The sequence below is a fragment of the Triticum aestivum genome, chromosome 3B (assembly GCF_018294505.1).
Source record: "Triticum aestivum cultivar Chinese Spring chromosome 3B, IWGSC CS RefSeq v2.1, whole genome shotgun sequence".
Lineage (NCBI taxonomy): Eukaryota > Viridiplantae > Streptophyta > Magnoliopsida > Poales > Poaceae > Triticum > Triticum aestivum.
Window position 1 is genome coordinate 536,851,294 of NC_057801.1, and position 13,531 is coordinate 536,864,824.

Here is a 13,531-nt window from a genome sequence, read left to right on the forward strand (position 1 = left end):
AGAGTGTGCTCGGAGGGGAATTTTTGGTCTATGGGGACATATGCACCCTATATGGGAAAAAAATTAGTAATTCAACAAAAAGTCAAAAATTCCTGAAAATATTTTTGAAATAAACTTGACCTTCCATTGTACTCGTGAGAAATAAAATCCAAAAAAAATATCCCTTTGACTTCTTTTCAAAAAAGACAATTTTTTGGCTAAAATAGTGTGAATAGTGACCTATAATAGCAAATAATTTTTGTCGTTTTTGCTTTGAGGTCAACTTTTTTTTTCGTCGAGATTTATATACTAGTGCAAAAGTAAGTCAAGTGTTTTGTCAAAATAGTTCTTACCTATTTTGACTTTTTATTAAAATATTAAAAAAATCCCCATATAAGGTGCATATACAACCAGAAACCAAACTGTATTTCCCGAGTGTGCTGTGAGGAAAAACCGAACTACATGCAAATAAAGTTGATGGAGGAAGAGTCACCGTGGGACCTAGTAACATGTATGAGACCACCCCATGCATTGGGTAATATTTGTAATGCATGTAGCTTCAGATTTTCTTTATCTAGTTGGAAGATGGGGCAGTAGCATGGTACTGCCTCCATTGTACATGCCCTAACTCTCGTACCATCTGCGCTTGAAAGTATTTCGTCACTTCTCCGGACTCGTGGGCGCTATGTACGCTGCTGCCGGTGCCCCAAGACGATGGCTTTGTTCAGGTCTGACCGAGTCCCGCTACCTACTTGCCGTCTCCTCTTAGGCATTCAAGGGTGGGTAGTGCGTTGGCAAAGAGAGCCCGGCTGAAGTTGTTGCTTTTGGCGGTGTTCGGCATTTGTGTGACGCGGCTAGAGGATTGATTTAGGGCAGGCCCTTTGCGTCGTGTTTGTAATTGTTGTGCTGGCTAATCTGTTGATTAGCTCGGGTGTGGAGTCTTACTACACTTGTTGTTCGCAGCAAGTCGTAGTGTCTTGTAATTCATCTTCTGCCTTCTATAAAAAATATGGTACGCCTAGGCGTACTCTCGGAAAAAAAATTCTCCGGACGCGCAAACCCAGCAGCCACGAGCCAGAAGACGGGCGCGCGAAAGCGGCGCCACGACGGCACGAGAGAGGATATTCCCCTGGCCACATGCAGGAGCTCCTGCGGATCCTTCACGTTCACGGCCACACCACGAGAAGCCACCTCGCGTCTTCTTCCCGCGGGACGCAAAGACGCGAACGCGCATATGCCACGGCATAAACTACAACCAAACCGAATCCCCAGAACCAAAACCAAACCTGATTCGCCGCGCGCCTTCCGGAAAGGGCAGCTAATTACTGACATGGATCGATCAGCAACGCGCCGGAGCGAGTCCGATCCGACGCCTGCCCCTATTCGTAGGCATCTCGTAATATTCCCTCGGCATCTTCCGCCTCCCCCGTCCCGGGCCAGTTTATAGCCCCGCACCCTTCCTCGTCAAAGACTCAACGCGCACGCAGGCACGCACGCACACCACTCCAGGTCCGAAATCCAAGTCCAGGAAGAAGGACCGTACGTCGAGATGGCCGGCGTGGTTGTGGTGTTCGACTTCGACAAGACCATCATCGACGTCGACAGCGACAACTGGGTCGTCGACGGCCTCGGCGCCACCGACCTCTTCGACCGCCTGCTGCCCACCATGCCGTGGAACACCCTCATCGACACCGTCATGGGGGAGCTGCACGCGCAGGGCAGGACCCTCCGCGACGTCGCCGACGTGCTCCGGGCCGCGCCCATCAACCCGCGCGTCGTCTCCGCCATCCGGGCCGCCTACAGCCTCGGCTGCGACCTCAGGGTCCTCAGCGACGCCAACCGCTTCTTCATCGACATCATCCTCGACTACCACGGCCTCCGGGGCTGCTTCTCCGAGATCAACACCAACCCCAGCCGCGTCGACGCCGACGGCCGCCTCCGCATCGCGCCGCACCACGACTTCCACGCCGGCCCGCACGGCTGCGGCATCGGCACCTGCCCGCCCAACATGTGCAAGGGCCAGGTGCTCGACAGCATCCGCGCCTCCGCCGCCGCGGCGGACGGCGCCAGGAAGCGCTTCATCTACCTCGGCGACGGCCGCGGCGACTACTGCCCGTCGCTGCGGCTCGCCAGGGAGGACTTCATGATGCCGCGCAAGGGGTTCCCCGTGTGGGACCTCATCTGCGAGAACCCGGGCCTGCTCCAGGCCGAGGTGCACCCGTGGAGCGACGGCAAGGACATGGAGGAGACGCTGCTGCGGCTCATCAGCCGGGTGCTCGTCGAGGAGAGCACGCTGCTGCCGCTCGACTGCAAGCTCGAGTCGCTGCCGGTGTCCGTCCAGGACGGCATGCCCATGCCGCTCGGCGTCAAGAACTGATCCATCCATCCCTGCTCCATTGCCATTAATTTGGGGATCGATACCTTGTTTTCTGATTTGCTTGCCTGATATGCTGGTGTAGTACGTACTCCCTCCGTTCCAAAATAGATGACCCAATTTTGTACTAAAGTTAGTATAAAGTTGAGTCATCTATTTTGAAACGGATGGAGTATGAGTTTGGGTAAGGCGTCGGTGGAAACTAATTAAGGATGAGGTGTTCGAGCGCCAATGGCGAACTCGATAGTAGTAGTATTGACTAAATTGTATCCCATCTATCTATTGATTGACGAAAAGAATACATGAGTTGATCCGACGAATGTCAATTTCAGCCGATCGATATTGTCTCAAATGTGCTGCCCTGCTAGCTGCTACTACTTCGAATATTTTCTTCTTGTGTAAATGCAACCTTTGTAACAATTATTAAATATAAAACGCCTTTGCACATCAATTTGAACTGCAAAGACATTTTATATTTAGTTTGGAGGGAGTATAGAAGCTTGGAAGGGCAAACAAATTGGAGCGATATCTCCAAACACATGTGTCACGTGGTTCCAACCAACACATCTGGGCGGCAATCTCGCTAGTCTTTTCTGAAGCTGGCTTGTCATTGACGGACAACTTTGTGTGTTTGATTCCATGTGTAATAGTTTGACTCATAAATTTAGGACCACAATATCTGATGAACGTTTGTTGGGAGGATTTGATATCTGCGAACATTTAGATGTCAATTTTATTTGCATGAGGTTGAAAATTTTCTTTAGAGATGCATGACACTGAGAAGAAGAAGAAAAATTGCATAAAAAATGGGCAGGATTTGCCATCTCCTACCAAATAAATGTCAAGGAAACGTTCACTTGACATCCTCTCCCAGTTGACGTTTGCCAGTTATCATTTTTATGAATTTGCAGTATACGAAAATGACAATTGTTTCACACTCACAAATTGATGAACCTCCGTGCACAACTGAACACACATACCCTATCGTACTTGCCTGTGCTTTGTTTACTGTTGATTCGGTCACTGTCATAGGCAGTTATAAAGAGTACTACGTCCAACTGTGTAGATTTGATAGTGTGCGTTTATGGTCGGGTGCATTCGCCATCAACCATCATTTATAAAGTTCCTCCCCCCCCCCCCCCCCCCCCCCCCCCCCCCCCGGTTTTACCGGAAAATCATCAGCTGTAAAAGACTATGTAAGATAGTGAGCCTTTTCGGCCCAACGTGTTTCAGGCTGCAAGAAACCCTGGTGTATGCTTTTCCTGCAACCTGGAGCAGGATAGACATTATTGCACACTAGTTGAATGCCCGTACTTGCTACAGGCCTTTTTTATTGCATATATATACTTAAAACATCCTTTTCAACGACATTACCTTGAGACCCTTGTTGATGGACTTTTTTTAGCGTCGATATAATCCCCTTAATTAAACTTCTTCTGTTTTATTGTGCTACGTACATTGACTCATGGTGACTTGCGTTGTACAAATTAACTACAACACATGGATAAATATTGTACCAAACATATACTAATTATCAAAGGTTCCAATAATCAACATGGGTGGATGTCATACACGAGTCAGCGCCTTGGAGTGCTGATTTGGCACTTAAACAAGACATTTTTTCTCGAATACACTTAAACAAGACATAGTGTTACTATTTTTTAGTTTAGACAATTCATTGAAGGGCAGCTCCATCCTCCATCATCATGTAATTCTGTAATCTCAAACAAAATAGTAGAAATTAGAAACTAATCAATTGTTGTGAGACAACAGTGTATGGTATGCGTAAGATTTCATGTATGCTAATGACATTACCACATGGATTAAGAATCAAGTAAAGTTGTATATCAAAATTGTATCTCCCCCAAATGTTTCATCTCAAGCTTACTATAACATAAAGGAATTCAATAATTAAAGATTCATAATCATAACAAAATAGTAGGAATTCAAGAACGTTCATTATTCTATAGTGGTTCTCAAATGGCCACGATGCAAAACCAAAAGGACAAGCAAACCATAGTAGTTTGTATGAACATGATTACCATCAGGAAAGAACATTTTTTTTGAAAATTTTCCCTTTGGAAGTACTGACATGCACTTTACTTATTAATCTGAAAAAACATGCACTTTACCGAGATATGAAAAATTATCATACTGCAATAAAACTCTACGATTGAGTAGAAAATGACCAAAAAGGAGCGCACCATGTGCCTACATGACCTTACTTTTTAGAAATGTCACAAGCTGCTTTATAAAATGTTTCAAACAACTTACCTGCTAAGAGCAAAAAATAGCATCTACTATCTCATGAGTGTTTGGATTACAGGGCTCACCAACATATGCATTTGACAATACGAGTGTAGAGAATGAACTATATATACTGAAGATTCATTACACATGAACCAGAAGTAGAACCAGTACAACCGGTCCTTCTATCTGATGTAACCATGCGTACGTCATTAAGCTCAATATACCTCATTTGTCGCCGAAGTCAAGATCTATTGAGGATCAATGCAAGCAACTTCACTTTCGAACCTTAGATATAGATGTTGGGGAACGCAGTAATAATTCAAAAAAATTCCTACGTGTCACCAAGATCAATCTAGGAGATGCTAGCAACGAGAGAGAGGGAGTGCATCTTCATACCCTTGAAGATCGCTAAGTGGAAGCATTACAAGAATGCGGTTGATGGAGTCATACTCGCGGCGATTCAAATCGCGGAAGATCCGATCCAAGCACCGAACGGACGGCGTCTCCGCGTTCAACACATGTACAGCCCGGGGACGTGTCCTCCTTCTTGATCTAGCAAGGTGAAAGGAGAAGCTGAGGGAGAACTCCGGCAACACAACGGTGTGGTGGTGGAGCTCGTGGTTCTCCGGCAGAGCTTCGCTAAGCTCAATAGAGGAGGAGAAGGTGTAGGAGGGAGAAGGGTTGCGCTAGGGGCTGAGGTGCGGCTGCCCTCCCACCCCCTCACTATTTATAGGGGAAAGGGAAGAGGGGGTCGGCCCCCCTAGATGCATCTAGAGGGGGGTGGTGACCAAGGGGGGAGACTTACCCTCCAAGCAGGTGGGAGGCGCCCCCACCCCCTAAGGTTTCCAACCCTAGGCACCTTGGGCCCTTGGAGGGGGATGCACCAGCCCATTAGGGGGCTGGTTCTCACCCATATTCAGCCCACTTGGCCCCCCGGTGTAGGTGGCCCCATCCGGTGGACCCCCGGACACCTTTCGATGGTCCCGGTACAATACCGGTAACCCCAAAACCTTTCGGCGACTGGAACTGGACTTCCTGTATATAAATCTTCACCTCCAGACCATTTTGGAACTCCTCGTGATGTCCGGGATCTCATCCGGGACTCCTAAAAACTCTTGGTAACCACATACAATTTCCCATTACAACTCTAGCATCACCGAACCTTAAGTGTGTAGACCCTACAGGTTTGGGAACCATGCAGACATGACCGAGACATCTCTCCGACAATTAACCAATAGCGGGATCTGGATACCCATATTGGCTCCCACATGTTCCACGATGATCTCATCAGATGAACCATGATGTCAGGGATTCAATCAATCCCGTATACAATTCCCTTTGTCCGAGATTCGATCGTCGGTATCCCCGTACCTCGTTCAATCTCGTTACCGGCAAGTCTCTTTACTCGTTCCGTAACGCATGATCCCGTGGCTAACTCCTTAGTCACGTTGAGCTCATTATGATGATGCATTACAGAGTGGGCCCAGAGATACCTCTCCGTCATACAGAGTGACAAATCCCAGTCTCGATTCGTGCCAACCCAACAAACACTTTCAGAGATACCTATAGTGCACCTTTATGGTCACCCAATTATTTTGTGACGTTTGATACACCAAAAGCATTCCTACGGAATCCGGGAGTTGCACAATCTCATGGTCTAAGGAAAGATACTTGACATTAAAAAAGCTCTAGCAAAACGAACTACACGATCTTGTGCTATGCTTAGGATTGGGTCTTGTCCATCACATCATTCTCCTAATGATGTGATCTCGTTATCAATGACATCCAATGTCCATGGTCAGGAAACCATAACCATCTATAGATAAACGAGCTAGTCAACTAGAGGCTCACTAGGGATATGTTGTGGTCTATCTACTCACACATGTATTACGGTTTCTGGTTAATACAATTATAGCATGAATAATAGACAATTATCATGAAGAAGGAAATATAATAATAACCATCTTATTATTGCATCTAGGGCATATTTCCAATAGTCTCCACTTGCACTAGAGTCAATAATCTAGTTACATTGTGATGAATCGAACACCCATTGAGTTCTGGTGTTGATCATGTTTTGCTCGTGGAAGAGGTTTAGTCAACGAATCTGTGACATTCAGATCTGTATGTACTTTACAAATATCTATGTCTCCATCTTGAATATATTCACGAATGGAGTTGAAGCGGTGCTTGATGTGCTTGGTCTTCTTGTGAAACCTGGGCTCATTGGCAATGACAATAGCTCTAGTGTTGTCACAGAAGAGAGTCGTCGGGCCCGACGCATTGGGAATCACTCCTAGGTCGGTGATAAATCCTTCATCCAGACTCCTTCCTACGCTGCTTCCGAAGCAACTATGTACTTCGCTTAACATGTAGATCCCGCCACGACGCTTTGCTTGCAACTGCACCAGCTGACTGCCCCACCATTCAAAATATATATGTATCCAGTTTGTGACTTGGAGTCATCCAGATCTGTGTCAAAGCTAGCATCGACGTAACCCTTTACGACGAGCTCTTTGGACCTCCATAAACAAGAAACATATCCTTAGTCCTTTTTAGGTACTTTAGGATATTCTCGACCGTTGTCCAGTGTTCCATATCGGGATCACTTTGGTACCTCCCTACCAAACTTATGGCAAGGTTCACATCAGGTCTGGTACACAGCATGGCATACATAATAGAGCCTATGGCCGAGGCATAGGGGATGACACTCATATTTTCTCTTTATGCTGCCGAGGTCGGGCGTTGAGCTGTGCTCAATATCACACCTTGCAATACATGCAAGAACCCCTTCTTGGACTGATCCATATTGAACTTCTTCAATATCTTGTCAAGGTATGTGCTTTGTGAAAGACCAATGAGGCGTCTCAATCTATCTCTATAGATCTTGATGCCTAATATGTAAGCAGCTTCTCCAAGGTCCTTCATAGAAAAATACTTATTCAAGCAGGCCTTTATGCTTTCCAAAAGTTCTATATCATTTCCCATCAATAGTATGCCATCCACATATAATATGATAAAAGCTACACAGCTCCCACTCACTTTCTTGTAAATACAGGCTTCTCCATAAATCTATATAAACCCAAATGCTTTGATCATTTCATCAAAGCGAATGTTCCAACTCCGAGATGCTTGAACCAGCCCATAGATGGAGCACTGGAGCTTGCCTATCTTGTCAGCATTCTTAGGATCAACAAAACCTTCTGGCTGCATCATATACAATTCTTCCTTAAGGAAACCGTTAAGGAATGCCGTTTTGACGTCCATTTGCCAGATCTCATAATCATGGAATGCGGCAATTGCTAACATGATTCGGACGGACTTCAGCTTTGCTATGGGAGAGAAGGTCTCATCGTAGTCAACTCCTTGAACTTGTCGATAACCCTCAGCGACAAGCCGAGCCTTATAGACGGTCACATTTCCATCCGTGTCAGTCTTCTTCTTAAAGATCCACTTATTTTCTATGGCTCACCGATTATTGGGCAAGTCCACCAAAGTCCATACTTTGTTCTCATACATGGATCCTATCTCGGATTTCATGGCTTCAAGCCATTTGTTTGAATCCGGGCCCGCCATCGCTTCTTCATAGTTCGAAGGTTCACGGTTGTCTAACAACATGATTTCCAGGACAGGGTTGTCGTACCACTATGGTGCGGGATGTGTCCTCGTGGACCTACGAAGTTCAGTAGCAACTTGATCCGAAGTTTTATGATCATCATCATTAACTTAGTCTCTAGTAGGTGCAGGCACCACAGAAACATCTTCCCAAGCTTCCCTACTTTCTGGTTCAAGAGGGGGTACCTCATCAAATTCTACTTTCCTCCCACTTACTTCTTTCGAGAGAAACTCTTTCTCCAGAAAGGATCCATTCTTATCAACAAAGATGTTGCCCTCGGATCTAAGGTAGAAGGTATACCCAATAGTTTCCTTAGGGTATCCTATGAAGACACATTTTTCCGATTTTGGTTCGAGCTTTTCAGGTTGAAGTTTCTTGACATAAGCATCGCATCCTCAAACTTTCAGAAACGATAGCTTAGGTTTCTGTCCAAACCATAATTCATACGGTGTCGTCTCAATGGATTTACACGGTGCCCTATTTAAAGTGAATGTGGTAGTCTCTAAAGCATAACCCCAAAATAATAGCTGTAGATCGATAAGAGACATCATAGATCGCACCATATCCAATAGAGTGTGATTACGACGTTCGGACACACCATTTCGTTGAGGTGTTCCAGGCAGCGTGAGTTGTGAAACAATTCCACATTTCCTTAAGTGCATGCCAAACTCGTGACCCAAGAATTCTCCTCCACGATCTCATCGTAAGAACTTTATTTTCCTGTCATGTTGATTCACTACCTCGCTCTAAAATTCCTTGAACTTTTCAAAGGTCTCAAACTTGTGTTTCATTAAGTAGACATACCCATATCTACTTAAGTCATCAGTGAGGGTGAGAACATAACGATATCCACCACAAGCCTCAACGCTCATTGGACCGCATACATCAGTAGGTTTTATCTCCAACAAGTTGGTTGCTCGCTCCATTGTTCCGGAGAACGAAGTCTTGGTCATTTTGCTCATGAGGCATGGTTTGCACGTGTCAAATGATTCATAATCAAGAGACTCCAAAAGTCCATCTGCATGGAGTTTCTTCATGCATTTGGCACCAATGTGACCAAGGCGGCAGTGCCACAAGTATGTGGGACTATCATTATCAATATCAACCTTACATCTTTTGGCACTCACACTATGAATATGTGTAACATCACGTTCGAGATTCAATAAAAATAAACCATTGACCAGTGGGGCATGACCATAAAACATATCTCTCATATAAATAGAACATCCATTAGTATTGGATTTAAATGAGTAGCCATCTCGCATCAAACGAGATCCATATACAATGTTCATGGTCAAAGCTGGTACTAAATAACAATTATTGAGGTTTAAAACTAATCCCGAAGGTAAATGTAGAGGTAGCGTGCCGACGGTGATCACATCGATCTTGGAACCATTCCCGACGCGCATCGCTAGCTCGTCCTTCACCAGTCTCCGCTTATTCCGCAACTCCTGTTTTGAGTTACAAATGTAAGCAACCGCACCGGTATCAAATACCCAGGAGCTACTATGAGTGCTGGTAAGGTACACATCAATAACATGTATATCATATATGGGAAGCACTAGGGATCAGACTACTGATCCCAGTGATCCATCAGACTACTTTGTTGTCATACGATCCAAAGGTAGCCGAGCGTCAGATTCCATAGACGTGCGCCAGGGAGTTTAACTAGGTGACGTGATATGAGGAAACTAATTTTTTTGAGGGGTGATATGAGGAAACTACTAACGGTCAAACATCACGTGAGTTGAGGAAATTAACCCAATTTTAGGAAGCAGAATAAATCTTAGAAAGGTAATTCTAGTTTTTTAAAACTAATATAGCAGAATTAGCTTTCGCACCATCAATTGGTTTCCTTACGAAGGAAGATTTGTATCTAATATTACCAAAATTTGCTTCCAATGCAAATTAGCCTATAATTTTGTTCCCAAAAAAATCTTTCTTAACGGGTCAAAAGAAATTTGTTTTTACTGTACCAATACAATTCCGATGCGACAAACTATGTTTCCTTCGAGAAATTTGCGTCCTTGTTGATTTAATGCTCCCCTTGTCTTTCAAAAAGAAAAAAAGAAGAATGCTTCCATTGTTGACTAAAAACTAGCATGCTTCATTAGATCATGTAACATGTTCTCGACGACATCAAATTTGCTTCATTCTTTTTTAGGGGGAAATTTTGCTTCATTCTGGTAGCCAATATCATAGTGCGCGTCATATTCTCTTAAGAATATGAGCCATTAGAGTAGTGTTAAGAATCACATCTTGGATTCTATCGAACTAGTCTGAAAAACAGAGTTATATCAATATCATAGTGCTCACCATATTCTTAGATCACATGTTTCCTCCATAACACATATTTGCTTCACTCTGCTATCCATCTGCTAAACGTTGCCAAGTGAGGGTGCGACCAGAACTTAACAAGAACCCGTGAGGGGGGCGAGGCAAGTTATACGAAGCAAAATATAATTTAATGGAAGCACATTATTTCCAGAGATATTGCTTCCAGGAGAATGCTTCATGATAGGAAGCACATTATGTCATATATAGGTACATGTTCTACTAACAGTAGAAGCATAAATTTTAAATTCTCCAACCACTTGTGTGTTATTGAATGCTAGGACTTGAACAATTCATCTTTCTTCTACCGATTGGCCAAATATTTTTTTTGCTTCTACCGTATAGCAAATTTGCTTCTGTGCAAATCGGAGATTGTTTCAATTTGGTGAGATGTGTCCAATGTGACAATTTATTTTGTTCGTAGCATGTGAATTTTTTTTCTTAGAATGACTTGAATCTTTCTCCAATGTAAGCATAAATTGGAACTTGGATTCCCGAGAAATTGGTATTTGCTTCCAAATAAATGGGAATTTGCATCCAAAGAAATGAGTATTGGCTTCCATAGATTTTGGGAGTCTGAATCAAACAAATCAGAATTTCTTCCGTAAAACTAAAATGATTCCATACAGCCAGGTTTTGCATCGTCTAAGCACATTGCATAAGTCTTGCTCCGAGAGGTGTATATTTTGCTTCCAAATCATTACGATACTATTGTTTTCATAGACTGTAGAATTCCTTTCATATGAATATAGATTCGTTTCTGTAAAAAAGGAAAACACATTTATTTCAAACAACATGGGGACATGTTTTCACCCCGGTGGACATTTGCATATATAATGATCACAAGGACACCATGTACCAGCGTGTAACACGAATTACATGCAAGAAAAGGTGGAACATCACCATATGGACAAATGAGTTGCTTCGTAGACACTTCTTAATTATGTGCTCCCACGAATCCGAGTACATAACGTGAAGGAGTTAGCGAAATCCGATGAACAAATCCAAGATAAATGAAGAACTACAGACTAGGATGCTTCAAAAACAGAAATATCTCTATGAAAAAGGAATAATGCATAATGGATTAATGGTATGTGCAATCTAGTACCTCACATGCATGGACTTCACCCTCATAACCTACCTGGGTACCTCGCAACCTGGTGGGGGGGGGGGGGGCTTTCGTATCTGTTCTGCTACTCCATTTACGCCATGTGATGCATGAGATACAAAATCGTTTGATGAAACCCACTGCCGCCGGACGGGACGACGCACCCGCGCGGTGCGGTGGATTTCAGGGCTGTAGTGGGGAACGGCAGGTCCTGGTCGATAGATCCGACACGGCGAGGGTGTCGCGAGCTCGGCGATTAGGAGCATGCGAGATGGGACCAAGGTCATATGGGTCGGGAGCAGGCAAGATTGATGCGGGATATAGAAACTGGCAAGGAGTTATGGGGCTGTAGTGTTAAATTAGGTCTGATTGGAAATCCGGGCAATGGATTGCATCTTAGCCATGTGATAAAACAAATATCTACGGTCCACAAGTGGTCTGAAGAATTTTTTCTATCATATGTATGATAAGAAGTGTTTCCCATCATATATACCTTTGATGTTGCTGGCCTTCTTATCCACTAAGTAATTGGGGTAGTTCCGCTTCCAGTGACCATTTCCCTTGCAATAAAAGCACTCAGTCTCAGGCTTGGGTCCATTCTTTGACTTCTTCACGACAACTGACTTACCGGGCGCGGCAACTCCCTTGCCGTCCTTCTTGAATTTCTTCTTTCCCTTGCCTTTCTTGAAACTAGTGGTCTTATTCACCATCAACACTTGATGTTCCTTTTTTATCTCCACCTCCACTGATTTCAGCGTCAAATATAACTTAGGAATGGACTTCTCCATCCCTTGCATATTGTAGTTCATCACAAAGCTCTTGTAGCTAGGTGGAAGCGACTGGAGGATTTTGTCAATGACCGAGTCATCTGGAAGATTAACTCCGAGCTGGGACAAGCGGTTGTGCAACCCAGACATTTTGAGTATATGCTCACTGGCAGAACTATTTTCCTCCATCTTACAACTGTAGAACTTGTCGGAGACTTCATATCTCTCGACCCGGGCATGAGCTTGGAAAACCATTTTCAGCTCTTGGAACATCTCATATGCTCTGTGTTGCTCAAAACGCTTTTGGAGCCCCGATTCTAAGCTATAAAGCATGCCGCACTGAACCAGGGAGTAATCATCACTACACGACTGCTAGGCGTTCATAACGTCTTGAGATGTTGGGAAAATGGGTGCGTCACCTAGCGGTGCTTCAAGGACATGTGCTTTCTTGGCAGCTATGAGGATGATCCTCAAGTTACGGACCCCGTCCATATAGTTGCTTCCATCATTTTTCAGCTTGGTTTTCTGAGGGCAACATTAGTGTGGGCCATTGGATCTACAGGATAGATTGTAAGGACAATTTTAGACTAAGTTTATGATAATTAAGGTCATCTAATCAAATTATTTAATGAACTCCCACTCAGATGGACATCCGTCTAGTCATCTAAGTGATACATGATCTGAATTGACTAGGTCGTGTCCGATCATCATGTGAGACGGACAAGTCATCAACAGTAAACATCTCCATGTTGATCGCATCTACCATACGACTCATGTTCGACCTTTCGGTCTCTCATGTTCTGAGGCCATGTCTGTACATGATAGGCTCGTCAAGTCACCCTAATTGTTTCGCATGTGTAAATTTGGCTTACACCCGTTGTATGCAAACGTTATAATCTATCACACTCGATCATCACGTGGTGCTTCGAAACAACGAACCTTCGCAATAGTGCACAGTTAGGGGTCACACATTTATTGAAATTTTAGTGAGGGATCATCTTATTTATGCTACCGTCGTTCTAAGCAAATAAGATGTAAACGTGACAAACATCACATGCAAATGATAAAGAGTGACATGATATGGCCAATATCATCTTGCGCTT

General features: G+C 44.2%; 1 protein-coding gene across 1 annotated transcript; it reads left to right on the top strand.

The window, feature by feature from the left end:
- The first annotated feature begins 1,316 nt into the window (after positions 1–1,316).
- LOC123065667 (inorganic pyrophosphatase 1) lies at positions 1,317–2,684 on the top strand. Its single transcript, XM_044488908.1, has 2 exons — positions 1,317–2,401; positions 2,495–2,684. The coding sequence occupies exon 1, from the start codon at positions 1,529–1,531 to the stop codon at positions 2,354–2,356; it is 828 nt and encodes a 275-aa protein (XP_044344843.1). The 5' UTR covers positions 1,317–1,528; the 3' UTR covers positions 2,357–2,401; positions 2,495–2,684.
- The last annotated feature ends 10,847 nt before the right edge of the window (positions 2,685–13,531 follow it).

Coding starts and splice junctions, on each gene's coding strand:
- LOC123065667 (XM_044488908.1), top strand. CDS start 1,529: ATGGCCGGCGTGGTTGTGGTGTTCGACTTCGACAAGACCATCATCGAC.